Source organism: Trichomycterus rosablanca, chromosome 2 (assembly GCF_030014385.1).
Source record: "Trichomycterus rosablanca isolate fTriRos1 chromosome 2, fTriRos1.hap1, whole genome shotgun sequence".
In the NCBI taxonomy this organism is placed as follows: domain Eukaryota; kingdom Metazoa; phylum Chordata; class Actinopteri; order Siluriformes; family Trichomycteridae; genus Trichomycterus; species Trichomycterus rosablanca.
Window position 1 is genome coordinate 4,978,258 of NC_085989.1, and position 16,562 is coordinate 4,994,819.

At 41.6% G+C, this 16,562-nt stretch overlaps 1 protein-coding gene across 1 annotated transcript in view; it reads right to left on the reverse strand.

The window, feature by feature from the left end:
• Positions 1–16,562, reverse strand: part of adgrb2 (adhesion G protein-coupled receptor B2) — a 327,164-nt gene that overhangs the window by 238,679 nt on the left and 71,923 nt on the right. Inside the window, exon 2 of the mRNA XM_063010315.1 lies at positions 10,349–11,147. Within this exon, the coding sequence (XP_062866385.1) occupies positions 10,349–11,132 (784 nt within the window). The 5' untranslated portion in view covers positions 11,133–11,147. The remainder of the gene's footprint in view (positions 1–10,348; positions 11,148–16,562) is intronic.

The following is a 16,562-nucleotide window of genomic DNA, read 5'->3' on the forward strand; positions in this document are numbered from 1 at the left end:
TTGCACGGTGTGAGTGTGTGGTTGGGTTACACAGGGTAAAAAGGTGTTGGCATCCAAGGGGTAAAAATAGTCACTGACAATCTTCGGTACCTGTAGGGATAATTACCTGGAACACAAAGACGTATCTGACTGCACTATTTAATGCATTCTGTTTTTTCAATACAGATTTTAAAACAATTAATTATTATTTATTTAAATTAAAGGTGCATATTTTTATTATATATATATATATATATATATATATATATATATATATATATATATGGGAGAAAAATACTTAAAAATACTTTTTTTTATTTCTGCATTTTCACCTCTTTATCCCAATCTACGCACATCCAATTCCCTGACTGTAACTTCCTCCATTTATTTATTTATTTAATTTTTATTTATTTATTTATTTATTTTACATTCTTTATTGCATATAAAAAGGAACAAATGGAAAATTGTTCTATGGGGGGAAAAAAATTAAAAACTAGATAAATGCGTGGAGAATAAATGATTGCCAGATATTATTGAAGAATTTATTCTTATTAGCCGGGGATTCAACTTCGACAGTACTGTCAAAATGACCAGAAAATGTTGCCTGATGTAATAAAAATCAGCAACATGCAGATAGTAAGGCCAGAATTTGGCATAACCAGCATGTTCTTGTTTGGCTGTAGTGGAACCCAATGTGGTGTTCTGCTATACCCTGATTCCATCCCTGATTGCAGTCGAGGTGGGTATATTGCTGCTCACGCCTCCTCCGGCCTGCATGCAGCCCTTTGTGGAAGCCTTTTTCACCCATGCATTCTGCACAGGCGCCTCTCTATCTGCTAATCAGGGTTCTTACACAGCGTTTGAAGACCCCACCCACATAGTCCGGTCATCCCACCCTAGCAGAAACGTGTCTGCTGCAGGCTTTGCCAATTATGCCTGCTAGATGGCGCCCAGACGACCAGTGGCAGAGCCGAGTTCCGAACCGAGGAGTTCAGAATCTTGGCACTGGTGTGCTAGTGGAATATCCACGTTCTCATTTTGGTGGCTGTTGGATCACAGCTACATGCTACTCTCGCCATTGCTGTACCTCAACCAGACAGTAGGAGTCGCTGTTGCAGGATCACAGAGGTGATTATCCATCCAGCCCTCCCATCTAAATTCACAACCAATCATATTTGCTGAGCACCCAGCCAGGCAGATGGCACCACCAAGACTCGAACCTAAAACTCTGGTCTTGCTGAGATTAAGCTATTAATCTGCCACGTCACTCAAGCACCCCTTAAAGAGCGCATTTCCTTTAATCATCCCCTAATTACTAATGCTCAGCTGTATGTAAGTAGAGAAAGAGCAAACAAAGGTAAGCAAACACCTCACTTATCCACCGAGCCGGGCTCTCTATATCGCTCGCGTCTCGCTAATATGACCTACACGAGCAAAGCCTCATCTATCAGCTCATTGTGCTGATTCACAGATCAAACATTGATGGCTTTGTTCTATTACGTTGGTCCTCTTGAAATGGCCGCTCTAAAATCCCCCAGCGTTAATGGCCCTGTATTGTGCACACTGCTCCTCTCTCAGCTGGCCTCATTGACTGTGCGCTAAAAGACGGCGGTGTAATTCCACCTCATTGTGCATCCTGGAGTCATCAGTCATTGACAAATGTGCACCGGCCAAACAAAACAGTTCCAGCAATAGAGAGTTTTTAAGGTTTGGGAGGGGGTGTATTGCAGGGTCTTCCAAATTTTATGTCTTCTTGTGAACTGGAAACATCTCCCAATTTTATTTAGCATTTTAGCCTTACATGAAGGGTAAGAATTACCACCGATATTTATCCTTTTTTTCAATTTAAGTTCTGTCTTTCTTTCTTTTCTTTTTTTGGCAGACCGAATGACAGTTCCAGCAACTGTGCGTTTTTAAGGTTGGGAGTTTTTTAATTTAATTTAAATCTAGGTTTTTTTTTGTTTGTTTTTTTTTGGTTTGTTTTTCTTTTTAGCAATTTTTATCAATTTTCTTTTTTCTTTTTTTTTTTAAATTATTTTCAATGTATTTATTTATTTTTTTGCTGACTAATGTCAGTTTCAGCAACTGTGAGTTTTTAAGGTTGGGTTTTTTTTTATTTTATTTTATTAATTTATTTATTTATTTCCATTTTTTCAATTATTTTCAATGTATTTATTTATTTTATTTTATTATTTATTTATTTATTTATTTATTTTATAAAACTGTGAGTTTTTAATGTTTGGGGGGTGGATTGCAGGGTCTTCCAAATTGTGACTTCTTGTGAACAGGAAACATCTCCCAAATTCACTTTTAAAGTGAATTTTAAGCCTTATGTAAAGGGTAAGAATATTTTTTTTTTTTACTTTCTTTTTTTATTTTAATTTATTTTTTCCATTTCATTGAATGACTAGAACACCCTCCAAAACACAAAGAAAGTTATGAGTTTGATATTTCTTTTAGAAACAAATGTTCTTCAAGAGCGCTTAACTTCGTGGCATGACCCCCTTCCATTCCTTGTCAGTAAGATCATGACATCTCTGTGCTCATAAGAAGGACTAGTTTGACCACTTTCTAAATTCACATTTGAGGCATTTAGCAGACCCCCCCCCCCCCCAGGAGCTCAACAATGGGGACTTAAACCAGTAACCTTGTGATCACTAGTCCAGTCTACATCAACCACTAAGCTACCACTGCCCCATAGGACAAAGTACAGAGAAAATGCCAAGGTCAGAAAGACAACCCAAACGGTCACATTTTGTGATCCAAAAACCATTAAACAAGAGGTACAGCTGCTGGTATATGAATGACACTATTCACAGTCGAGCAAGCTTTACACTGCCATGGACTTAAAGCCTGCCATGCAAACAAAAACAGCTGGGCTTTAAAATTGGCACCGTATGCTTGACTGCTGTTTATTGCTCATCACATGGATAAAGGAAAAACAGGAATTAGGGTTTTATTTAGGCCTGGCCCGCTGTAATTCTGCAGGAATGTAAAGTTTGCTTTCAGCCATATACAGTGTATCACAAAAGTGAGTACACCCCTCACATTTCTGCAGATATTTAGGTATATCTTTTCATGGGACAACACTGACAAAATGACACTTTGACACAATGAAAAGTAGTCTGTGTGCAGCTTATATAACAGTGTAAATTTATTCTTCCCTCAAAATAACTCAATATACAGCCATTAATGTCTAAACCACCGGCAACAAAAGTGAGTACACCCCTAAGAGACTACACCCCTAAATGTCCAAATTGAGCACTGCTTGTCATTTTCCCTCCAAAATGTCATGTGATTTGTTAGTGTTACTAGGTCTCAGGTGTGCATAGGGAGCAGGTGTGTTCAATTTAGTAGTACAGCTCTCACACTCTCTCATACTGGTCACTGAAAGTTCCAACATGGCACCTCATGGCAAAGAACTCTCTGAGGATCTTAAAAGACGAATTGTTGCGCTACATGAAGATGGCCAAGGCTACAAGAAGATTGCCAACACCCTGAAACTGAGCTGCAGCACAGTGGCCAAGATCATCCAGCATTTTAAAAGAGCAGGGTCCACTCAGAACAGACCTCGCGTTGGTCGTCCAAAGAAGCTGAGTGCACGTGCTCAGCGTCACATCCAACTGCTGTCTTTGAAAGATAGGCGCAGGAGTGCTGTCAGCATTGCTGCAGAGATTGAAAAGGTGGGGGGTCAGCCTGTCAGTGCTCAGACCATACGCCGCACACTACATCAAATTGGTCTGCATGGCTGTCACCCCAGAAGAAAGCCTCTTCTGAAGTCTCTACACAAGAAAGCCCGCAAACAGTTTGCTGAAGACATGTCAACAAAGGACATGGATTACTGGAACCATGTCCTATGGTCTGATGAGACCAAGATTAATTTGTTTGGTTCAGATGGTCTCAAGCATGTGTGGCGGCAATCAGTTGAGGAGTACAAAGATAAGTGTGTCATGCCTACAGTCAAGCATGGTGGTGAAAATGCCATGGTCTGGGGCTGCATGAGTGCAGCAGGTGTTGGGGAGTTACATTTCATTGAGGGACACATGAACTCCAATATGTACTGTGAAATACTGAAGCAGAGCATGATCCCCTCCCTCCGGAAACTGGGTCGCAGGGCAGTGTTCCAGCATGATAATGACCCCAAACACACCTCTAAGACGACCACTGCTTTATTGAAGAGGCTGAGGGTAAAGGTGATGGACTGGCCAAGCATGTCTCCAGACCTAAACCCAATAGAACATCTTTGGGGCATCCTCAAGCGGAAGGTGGAGGAGCGCAAAGTCTCGAATATCCGCCAGCTCCGTGATGTCGTCATGGAGGAGTGGAAAAGCATTCCAGTGGCAACCTGTGAAGCTCTGGTAAACTCCATGCCCAGGAGAGTTAAGGCAGTTCTGGGAAATAATGGTGGCCACACAAAATATTGACACTTCAGGAACTTTCACTAAGGGGTGTACTCACTTTTGTTGCCGGTGGTTTAGACATTAATGGCTGTATATTGAGTTATTTTGAGGGAAGAATAAATTTACACTGTTATATAAGCTGCACACAGACTACTTTTCATTGTGTCAAAGTGTCATTTTGTCAGTGTTGTCCCATGAAAAGATATACTTAAATATCTGCAGAAATGTGAGGGGTGTACTCACTTTTGTGATACACTGTACGTACTAAATGATAACAAGCTAATTTCAATAATGTACAGACCATGGTGGTTTGTACAAGGTCTCCTCAATAAGTAACCAATATTTGAGAATAACCTGCATGCATTGAATATTTTATGACCTACTATACAGATGCACTTGTGGATATACAATTACTGACTGTAATCCATCTGTTGCTTTCTGTTTTTTGCAGTTTAATTAGACTTTTAGCAACCTTTACCTTTGGATACTTGGATCATGGACGCTGGGTTAATTACTTTTATTGTTACTATTATTAGCATTGACACTGAGGTGTTTACAAATCCCAACAACACAGCTGCACCTGCTAGACTCATACCAGTAAAACATAATCTTGTGCGACTTACATTACAGTTACAGTATACAGTCTGAGCAATTGAGGGTTAAAGGCCTTGATCAAGGGCCCAACAGCAGCAACCTGGCAGTGGTGGGGCTTGAACCAGCGACCCTCTGATCACTGGTCCATTACCTTAACCACTAGGCTACAGCTGGCCCTGTTACCATATGATTTACTGCAATGCTGAGGATTGCAATGCTGAGTACTACACCAATATCTGGTCAGTGGGGCTCCTATGGGAGTTCCAGTATGTTGATGGATGGGGTAATGAGACATATGAGCTACAGTCAGTAATTGTATATCCATACACTAAATATATTTGGTAAGTGTGGCTCATAAAACCAGTGAATTGACGTCCAATGCACCATTAGCCTCCCTGGCACACCAGCGGTCACCCTAATCTCAGCACTGGATCACCAGTGGATTTGCTTTAGGGATCTTTTGCTTCCTCTGGAAATAAACAGCAGAGCCAAGACAAAACACAGCGCCTCATCCATCATGGTGACATGATCTTCGCTCGTAACACCGCTGACAAGAAGACGAATATAGTCAAAGCACCTTCTGTACCTGCTAAATAATAAAGGATACAGCTGAACGCGCCAGCTCGTGCCAACATCTCACAGATAGCACAGCTATGCCAACATTTAGTCATCGCCACGGTGCTACACTAAATGGCCGAAGGTATGAAGACATCCATCAAATCGTTGACTCAAAGCCGAGTTCAGTGAGGAGGAACTCTGCTCCTTGAAGGCGAATGGGAACGCTGACCACTAGCCAGACCTTGTTGCCCGACATCAGTGCCTAATCTCTCTTTGGTCTACACAAATTTCCACAGATGTACTTCAATCTCTTTGAAAGCAGGAATAGTAAAGACAGTATAGTATATAGTATAGCTGCATAGGAAACATAACACTATCCGCATGCTCATGGATTTGGAATTTTTGCATTTTTCTCCCAATTTTCCTCCCAATCTAGTCGTATCCAATCACCCTATTGTGTTACGCTCCCTCTCTACTGATGTTCATCTCCACCCTGGTTGAGGAGAGCCGTGATTAAAATACGCTCCGACGTGTGTAGTAGCCGACTGCATCTTTTCACCTGCATGAGGCGAGTTCATATGTGGATCAGCTTTGTGTACGGAGACACACCCTGATCATATTATCCTTCATTTCTCTGAAAAGGCCATGAGGTTATGAGGTATCCCGGGTGGCAGAACTGAGATGCAAACCGACGAGTTCGAGATGTCAGCTCTGGTGTGTTGGCGTGTTTTACCGCTGTGCCACCTGAGCGCCCTGTTATAGGGTATGTTGAATTACATATGTGTAGGAGGAAAAGCTAAGCAAAGTGTCAACGTTTAGCCGGAATAACTAGCGCCCATGCTTCACCGCAACTCAAGTGGAAAATACGTCCATGATGAAAAAACATCAAGAGCGAAAACCTTTTAGGCCCACTTATAAGCATCAGCACCCCCTGGTGGCAGACAGGTAAACATCATTCTTGATTTAGTTCTGATCCTAATGCCATTTTCTTTAACATTTACATTTTCGGCATTTAGCTGACACTGTTATCCAAAGCGACTTACAGTACTGTGACAATAAACAGTCTAAGCACTTGAGGATTAAGGGCCTTGCTCAAGGGCCCAGCAGCAGCAACCTGGCAGAGGTGGGGCTTGAACCAGCAACCTTCTGATTACCAGTCCAGTACCGTAACCATTAGGCTACAACATCCCAATTTTCTTGTTGCAATGCACAAAAACTAGACAACGTCCAAAGGAAAGGTCAACTTATTTATCGGGACGTCATACACACATGGCCAGTACTGCTGATTCTAAAGCGAGAGATATTAAAAGCATGTAAATTTTAGGGTGCATTCAGAAGTACATCAAACCTGGCAGTCTGTGGGAGTGTACACTCCCATTTTTTGTGCCCGTAATTGCATGGCAGTCTCCTCTGGACTGATCCCAAGTCAAGGCGTCATTTTAAAGCAACATGAGTGGGCATTTTAATTAGTGCTGTTTGATAAAGAGAAAGCTCAATCTCAAAATAAACACGAAACACGACCGTAGCCAAGCTCGATGACGAGAAATAATACAAGACTCGCATTTTTCTCGTGGCTGTCACATGGTTTTCATTGTTTATTAATCTTAAGTCGTTGGACTAAAAGTTTCAAATGGATTCGCTTTTACAGCCATTTTCACCACCTCAGACTTCAACCGATGTAAAATTTGCATTTTTAAATGTCATTTAATCTGCAAATGCCAGGAGTGCACGGCGCATATGAGGCAACACACCCACACACATGTATCCTCGCGAAAGACACACAAGGTCAGATTACTTTAACGAGGCGCAGGGCTAAAATCAGACATGACATTCACATTCACATCATACCACGTTCACAGTTTTCTCTCTGGAAAAAGTGTTGCATTTTTTATCTACTCTCATGTTTTCCTTTGTGTACTGTGCTTTCTTTCCACCTTTCAAAAACATGCAGAAGGTGCGGGTTTGACAACTGGTTGTGTCTGAAGGGGAAAAACTGATGAGGTTTCTCACTGCATGCTGTAAATGCAGCCTATGCTGGCTGGGTAATTTCATTAATGTGATTTGCATATGTTGCTTCCTTCTGTCAAAATACTAAAATAAACGTACATCCGGGATTGTAGGGGGTCTTCAGAGTGACGACTATTTCATAATCTTTAAAAACAAATGTTACAGTACAAACACACCAAAAACCTCAATTATTTACATTAATATATACACCGATCAGCCATAACATTAAAACCACCTCCTTGTTTCTACACTTACTGTCCATTTTATCAGCTCCACTTATTATATAGAAGCACTTTGTAGTTCTACAAATACTGACTGTAGTCCATCTGTTTCTCTGCATGCTTTGTTAGCCCCCTTTCATGCTGTTCTTCAATGGTCAGGACCCCTCACAGAGTAGGTATTATTTGGGTGGTGGATCATTCTCAGCACTGCAGTGACACTGACATGGTGGTGGTGTGTTAGTGTGTGTTGTGCTGGTATGAGTAGATAAGACACAGCAGCACTGATGGAGTTTTTAAACACCTCACTGTCACTGCTGGACTGAGAATAGTCCACCGACCAAACATACATCCAATATAGCCAACAGCGCCCCGTGGGCAGCGTCCTGTGACCACTAATGAAGGTCTAGAAGATGACCAACTCAAGCAGCAGCAATAGATGAGCGATCGTCTCTGACTTTACATCTACAAGGTGGACCAACTAGGTAGGAGTGTGTAATAGAGTGGACAATGAGTGGACACGGTATTTAAAAACTCCAGCAGCGCTGCTGTGTCTGAGCCACTCATACCAGCACAACACACACTAACACACCACCACCATGTCAGTGTCACTGCAGTGCTGAGAATGATCCACCACCCAAACAATACCTGCTCTGTGGTGGTCCTGGGAGAGTCCTGACCATTGTCGAACAGCATGAAAGGGGGCTAACAAAGCATGCAGAGAAACAGATGGACTACAGTCAGTAATTGTAGAACTACAAAGTGCTTCTATATGGTAAGTAAAGCTGATCAAATGGACAGTGAGTGTGGAAACAAGTAGGTGGTTTTAATGTTATGGCTGAACGGTGTATAGACTGGTAGAGGCTGGTGTAGTGGGTGGTGCACACCAAGGTGGGTCCTCTGGACCTGGGATGTCTGCACAGTTTTCCCCAGGTACTTCATTTTCCCTCCAACTTCCAAAAATATAAACGGTTTATTGCCATTTACAAAGAACCCGAAAGCAAAGTTTAAATCTATTCTGTAGAGCTAGACCACTGTCGTGGAAAAATAAGGTGAGATGATAAATGAAAACAAAGATTACAGTTGACTGGATATGAAGAATTTATTGGCACGATTGTGGGTTCTTACAGAAGTATCTGAATAAGAACCAGGAACAGATACTTTGGCCTTGCCTTTATACTGCACATTGGGTGTTGGACTTTGGAACCTCCATTTTGTGCTAAGTGTGGTTTCTTATATGTTTACAACAGCTTAATGACAGACATTGCTTATCTCTGTAATTTAGACTCCCAGCCTCACCTCAAGCACCAACATAATATCTATTTTTTTCCATAACACCACTTTGCTACATTACAGGGATACACAGTTTTATGGATGCAAACATCAGAATAGACTCATCCAGGCGCACACTACAAGAACCAATAGCACCTCCTTGTGGAAAAACTTCTGCCTGGTAAATGTGAGCAAGTTTGTGAGTGAAAAATTAAGCTACGAGACAGGTCCATTAAATATTTTGTATTTATTTCCACACTCTCGTCAAAGATTATTATTTCTTTTTTTTAAATAATTTAAATCAACAAGCACCCAGATATTTAAGAGTGGGACAATTAGGCTTAAAATATTCCAGTTTGTGCAAAATCAACCTCTCTAAAATCTCCTAAATAAATACAATGCTCCAAACACCAAACTCATCAAAGCTGAAATTAGCTTTAGGTTTTTTTTGCCATTTGATGTTTACTCTGGTCAAAGTCCAATGGAATCAACTCTAGTACTAGTTGCTGATGCATGACGATGTGATATAAGTTCTTATCATTTATCCATATGCCTATGTTGTCTGATAACTTGGCTGGCAGCCTGGCAACATAGGCAAATTACACATAACAATAGGCATGGGGCGACGATGTTGACCCGATTAAGGGCAGGACTCAAATATCCGATTTTATATTATATCTGGTTCTCGTTAGGGAAAGCGAGTCGGCACGGCTCAGAGTCTCTGCAGGCCTTTGCTCGAATGTCAGACATGGGTCACACCACTAGCACCCCCACTGCGTAAAGCTTTATCTCTGGCACACTGCCCAGAGCAAAACACAACCACCTCATTTGCATACGAGCACCAAAAAACAACTACAAATGCGGCTTTACGCTTCAGTGGAACTGAACGCTGGCTTGTGTTATCAAAGGCTCGATCAAAAGCTTTTATCTTTTTTACATCTTTTTTGTCCAAAAGTATTAAACAGAGGGATTAGCACCATTAGAACCAGAAAGTGTAGCTGTGTCTCAACCAAAGGGAGTCTCAGGAAACGTCCTGACCTCTAAACAGGGTGAGTAGGGTTTAGAGGGGCCAGAATCTGCATAGTTTGGTGTTTTTCCTCCTAGAAATACCTGATTTATTTATTTATTTATTTTGTTTGTCCATGAAGCAGAAAGCCACCAAACAGTATTGGCACTATTGTGAAGCCCTAAAATCCCTTTTTTGTGAAGCTGACCTTCCACACCAAGTCTTCACAACACTTATCAGCCACACATTCCGAATCAAGCAGCGAGACACTTAAGAGTACTCCAGTCAAGTTGGATTTGAAGACCCTGACTTACCTTGACGAACATCCCTGGGCGCTATGTTAGAAATCCCATTCTTGCCGTGCAGCTGGGTGACGCAGCAATCATCGGTAGGAGGCAACAACACACTCGAACTAGGGTCCAAAGAATGGTTGTGAGGCGTGGCCGGCAGCATCGGGACAGGAGGTCCAGAGTTGGGACACACACATCCTGTTTGAGTGATCCCACAGCCTTCGCTTTCTCTACCAGACCCGGAACGTAGACATTCCTCAAACCAGCGGCACAAAACTCCACACGTGAACTGGCTGGAATTCTCATTGTTGATCAACAGAACTTCCACGAGCCTAAAGTCCAGAGTTTCGGCAGACAGAGGCGCCCTCGCTTCCCCAGATTCTTGGCCAGAATGATTAAGAAGGCACAGCTGCACGAAGTTCTTATCGAACTGCAGGAAGGTGTGAGGGCCGGGAACTCGGCACAGCTCCACGGAATCCGGATCCGGCGACCCCTGGCCACATGTCTGATTGGCTAGGTAGTGGTCCAGGGGCAACACAAGCGGGGAAAATGCCAGGCAGAAACCGGCGTGGCGGTTGAATCGAAAGTAGAGGGTATACTTGGTGGGATCAGGGTTCTCTACGGTCCATGAACAGCCAGGAGACAGGCCGAGCAGGCCGTGAAACAAGTCCCTGAGTGAGAAGGAGCCGTAGAGTACCCCTGCCACCAGAGAGGAGCAAGGGGAGGCCTGGCACAGGGGCACCGCCACCCAGTCCAGGGCGAGAAGGGACGACAGCACACACAGACACAGCCGGGCAACAGTGTTCATCCTATGTCATTTGTCCTGTGGAGAAACAAGGAGAGAATGGGTCAGTAAAGGAAATAAATAAAATAAACTTTTGGTAAATGCAGTAGAAGTGACTGAAACAAACATTATATGTGCTTATTTGTCCGAGCATTGTCCGGCACAGAGTTTGCCTGGAATCAATTTCAGGATCTTGACCACTCCCCGCCCTGCCTCAGACATAGCCGATCTTTTCTGTCTGCAGACGCCCGACCGGCTGATAATTAAAACACTGGGTCCCAGCTGTAGTGGGCTAGCATAATTTAGCACTGCATCACCCTGCCGCACCCATAAAAACTTAATTTTAATTTTGAAATTACGCATATTAAGAGATTAACAAAAACTAATAATAATAAAAAGAAAACAATGCTAATGATATGGTGTTATGACATTATAGCAACCGCAGCATACTTTTTTTCTGTATATGAAAGCAGCTAACCAGAAAGATTAGCAGTTTGGCAGTTTTAACTACCAGGGACCAAGTATGAGTTTGAGATCTGGATGTAAAAAACACTGCTGTATATGAATGAGTGAATAAATAAATGAATAAATGAACAATGTCATGCATACTGACCTTTACTAATAGCATTACAGATTATCGCTAGGCTACATGCTATCTCAGCTGGTTTGTTCCAGTGTAACACATCGTAAGTAAGACAGGGTCAGACACACAGCGTCTCCGAAACAGAAGACACCAAAAGTTCGGAAACTGTGTTACTTGGGTATCAGATTCATTATGAGATTTACACCGCTAATCCTCGCTAATCTGTTCCGCCGAGCGTCAGAGCGAGCTGCTTTTGTTTAATATTAATTTCATAAGTAAACAGACTCACGGCAGCAAAAGCCGAGAGAAAAGGCAGTAGTTTGTGAGGAAGATGGAAGTGCAGGGATCAACAGATAAGAACAGAGTCTGGAAGGCAGACGGGTGGCACAAATCTGGGCATTTTACCGCTCGGGCAGTATCAATAAAATAGAGTTTGTCTGTGAATCAATCACTCGCTTTTTTTATTGTTTTTCTCTGTATTAGTGACAGCTTCTCTTCCTCCATTTATTTTTCGGCTGCTGCATTTGCGTCCCCCTGCTTTGAATCTTCATTGCACGCTGGCACCGTGCTTTCGCTTTCCTAATTACATACGGCCCCTGAGCTGCATTAGCGGGCACCGGGCCAACATGTCAGCTCCGCCACCGTATCCTTCCAATCCTTTCAATCTCTCTGTCAGATAAAGCAATTTTTCACCCTCCTTGGGTTTCCGTCCCACCCTTGATCAATAAGTGGACGTGCATGACTTTATCTATTTAATATTTATTTATTTTGATTCCCTTGAGTGTTTTTTCCTCTTTTTTGTCCATCCCACTCAGCTTTTAGCAAATCTGCCTACAGTGGTTGCTTAAATACTTACACACACACTTTCATTTAAGATTTAATTAATCTGATTACAGAAGACAATCAGATGTCAGTGCAGTTGATTGACCTCATGATTCCTTGTTTGTAATAATGATTGACCTGCTGTTGTTGTCCCTGTGCCCATCAATTTAGGTAGATAATTTCCACCCAATAATAAGTTCATGGAACAGTAGTTTCTTGCCAAGGTCACCTTATGCTGAGAGGAACTTTGTCCAGATGGTTGAATATAACCCAACAACCACTAAAAAAGTAGGTCTGCCATGAATTAGAAGAAGCCGGAACATAGGTTACACTTTCCACAATCAAGTAAGCTTTACTGAAGGAAAGGTTTGTTGATATAGCATGGACAATAAAGCAAGAGCTTTTGTTTTGCCTGCCAGCATTAAAGCCCATGGCAGTGTAAGGCAGTGCCCGCATTCTCCACCATTTTTTCAAGATAAGACATGACTCCTTTACCAAATTTGCACTTATCCAAATTCAACACAATATTGGCTTCTTTCAAACAAGTAAACACAGCTTTTAGCATGGATAAATGTTGATCCCAAGAATCTGTATAAATAACAACATCATCTAGGTGCGCAGTGCAGTTTGGTACCTCCGATAACATGATATTCATCAGGCTATGGAACGTAGCTAGAGCATTTCGCAACCCGAATGCCATAACTAAATATTGCAGAAAACAATGAAGGGTAACAAACGCTGCAATTTTTGAAGCTTGAGGAGTAAGTCGTACTTGCCAGTAACCTTTAAACAGGCCTAAGTTAGTCAATGAATTTAGTTGAACTCACTCAATCTATGCAGTCCTCCATTCTGGGCAATTGATACCAATCAGGTTTAGTCACTTTAGGTTGTTATATTTACACTCCAATTTGTAGGTTATACACCAAAATTAGATGGGAATTGCATTCCTATTTTGCTAAATATTGCTACTTATTGTTGCACCCTGACCAAGGTTGCAGTGGGTACAGCATCACATGACAAGACCAATCCATCACAGCATGTGCTCTACCCTCCAGATACATTGTGCTTTAAATGGAAACTGCCTGGATCAAGGAACAGTGCTCGCACCTCTAAAACGTGACCCGAGTCAAAGAGTTAATTAGCTTTGGATTCAGAGTCGAGCGAATGGTGAAAACTTTTAATGAGCAAAGGTGTGTATAGCATCAGCAGGTGCTTTCAAAGCAAATCTACATTACTCTTGATGTTCTGTTAGGTGAGTTGGACAAATTCTAAAGGTTTCAAAAAAGCAGGAGATGCAAAAGTCAAAGAGTCCTGACCTGCACAAAACTTCTTGATGGTCTTCCAAACAATTGGTACAATCCAACTGGCTTAATGAGTGTTTTTTAACCACCCAAAACTAATAAACTAATAAAACTAAAACTAATAAAGACTCTGCATGTATAGTACGAGGAACAAGCTTTGTATTTTTTTTATTTTACTGTCCATCGCACTCAGCCTTCAGCAAATCGGCCCATAGCTGTTGCTATTTTGTATATTTGCTAAATTCCTGGGAGCATTGGTAGAAACCACTGGTTTGAGAGTGCACTCTCTATTCTTCTATCTCTCATACCAACACCTCTGCTGGACAATAGGACTCACTATATCCAGCCTTTCATCTGTCAGACATGGCAAACAGGACCTGTTAAGCACCCAACCAGGCCAGTGGTACTGCCAAGACTCGAACCCAAGACTCAATAGTCAAGTCTCTGTAGTGGTGGTGGGCTCAGATACCTAGGTGCATTGGTAGACACCATTAGTTACTACACAGGGATACATTTCCTCTAGGATTTTTATTTTTATTGGAAACACTGGTGGTTTTGTGGTAAAAACTGGGTGGAAAGGCAGATTTGTAGACATTTTTTTCCTCTGTAGACACTAGCCAGGAAAGCAAACTGTAGTGCCATGGCATTTGCTTTGCCTTTTTTTTCCTTTTTGCTTGGCGTCAGTTAAACCATGTCAACCAAAGGTCAGCTCGAGTTTAGAAACGTCCACAGGCGAATATGGCACTGCCAAAGTGAATGCAGGGTGACACATAAAATCTGGTAGAATCGGTGCTGCATACAACATGGTTACTGAGGTCCTTGATTTGATCCTTGCATTGGTCACTGTCTGTGAGGAGTTCTGTATGTTCTCTCTGTGTATGCATACGTTCCAACAAATGCAGAAGTTGAACTGGCTGCACATTAATAGTAACCAGTTCATTAATATGTTCATTTACAATTGCACAGCCATCCAAAAGCCCCCTGCAGACCTTTCTTATCAGAACGCTAAATAAATTTAGATGTTTTATGCCATGCTTACACCATGGTTATATTCACGACAGGAAGGGTAGATAGTTCTCATGTCAGTCTATCATTCTTGTCTAGTGTTGTTCTTTAAATACACTCATACTAATTGTTTTAAAAGAAATTAGGGATTGTTTATATTTTGGCTTAGTTAAAGATTTTTGTCATAGTCTTTGATATTGCCAGAGATCGCCACTAAGTATTTAGTATATTCAGTCAGTATGTGTTTAATAGTGACAGGTATTTGGCAAGGATATTAGTTTTTACAGTGAAATTTGGATGTGGCTATTGCAAAAGATGCTACACTAAAGAACATTGCTTCCTATATAACGTCTGAATTCATAGACACTGTGAAGGCCCTGTGGCAATTTATTCCCTAGAAAGTCCACTCATGGCCTCTGACCACTATAGTTGTTTGTTTAAATCAGCATAGGTCTTCAGAGTTAATAGAGGCCTCACCGCAGAACGAAGGCCAAAAAGAGGAGCTCATCAGTAGATCAAAGAGTCAGACCTGGCTCTCAAATCTGCCTCGGTAACTCTGTAATGACCCTTCAAACACAGCGGCTGAATAGATGCAGACAAATAAGTCAGGTTAAGGGCACAAGCGACGTCCTCGAGAGCCGTGTCAAGAGGTCCGCACGAGGTTCCAAATGGGGTGTGCGGAGTACTTCAAGTCTATGAGAAATGATGAATAGGCTTAAGATGATGAAGAGAAAAATAAAACAGATGATGTACTTTAGTCCAATCATGCAGTTTGGTCGGTGAAAATGGATTTATGATTTCACCCAGTGTTCAGAAGGTTTTAGCTTCTTTGTACAGCACCCCTGGACCAGAGAGAATTAAGGGCCATGCTCAAGAGCCCAACAATGGCAGCATGGCAGAGCCAAGATTCGAGCTCTTAACTTTTGATTAATAGCTCAAAGCTCTACCCACTAGGCTACTACTGACATTAGTCTACTAACCCACATGGTCAGTGTTATGCTAAAAGGAACTTTATTCAGAAATCAAAACAGGGAACAGGGTTGACACAGTCATAAAAGCTTTATATTGCTTTGGGTTTAGAGTGGTATTATGGACAAGCAGTCATACATGATTTAAGTTCTAATGAGTGTAGGTAGGTCTTACGTTTGCAAGTTTAAGATTCATTTCTGCAGACATCAGTAACTATAAAAAAAAAAATATATATATATATATATATATATATATATATATATATATATAAATAAATACATAAAATTATGGTCACAGTATTTCCACAGATTAACTGAGGTGACTTTGATGATTTTAAGTGGCTCAGCTCATGCGATGACTGATTAAACATTTCACACAAATTCTTGTTTACGCTCTTTATCTGCTTGGCTACCATTCGCTATTTGTTATCCTTTAAAAACACAGCTCATCCTTTTGTTTTGGATGACCAAAGCTTTGTTTGTGCATCTTTGTCAAACTGCAATCTACCAAATTGCACAGTGTGTCTGCCAAGTAACCGGTGTTATAGTTGATTACTCAGTGCACTCAGTCAAAACGCCCTCATTCTCCACTTTTCCTCTCAGAAAATCCTAGCAGCTCCATAAATCTGATTTAGTAAAGCTTGTTGTTAAAACCGTTAAGAATTTGATTTCTGTGTTTACAGTTTTGGAAAAAGGACAGGGTTTGGGGTCTAATTTGCTGAGGATGAACATCTAATTTGAAGATATCGTAAATACTGGGGTATCTAAACCATTA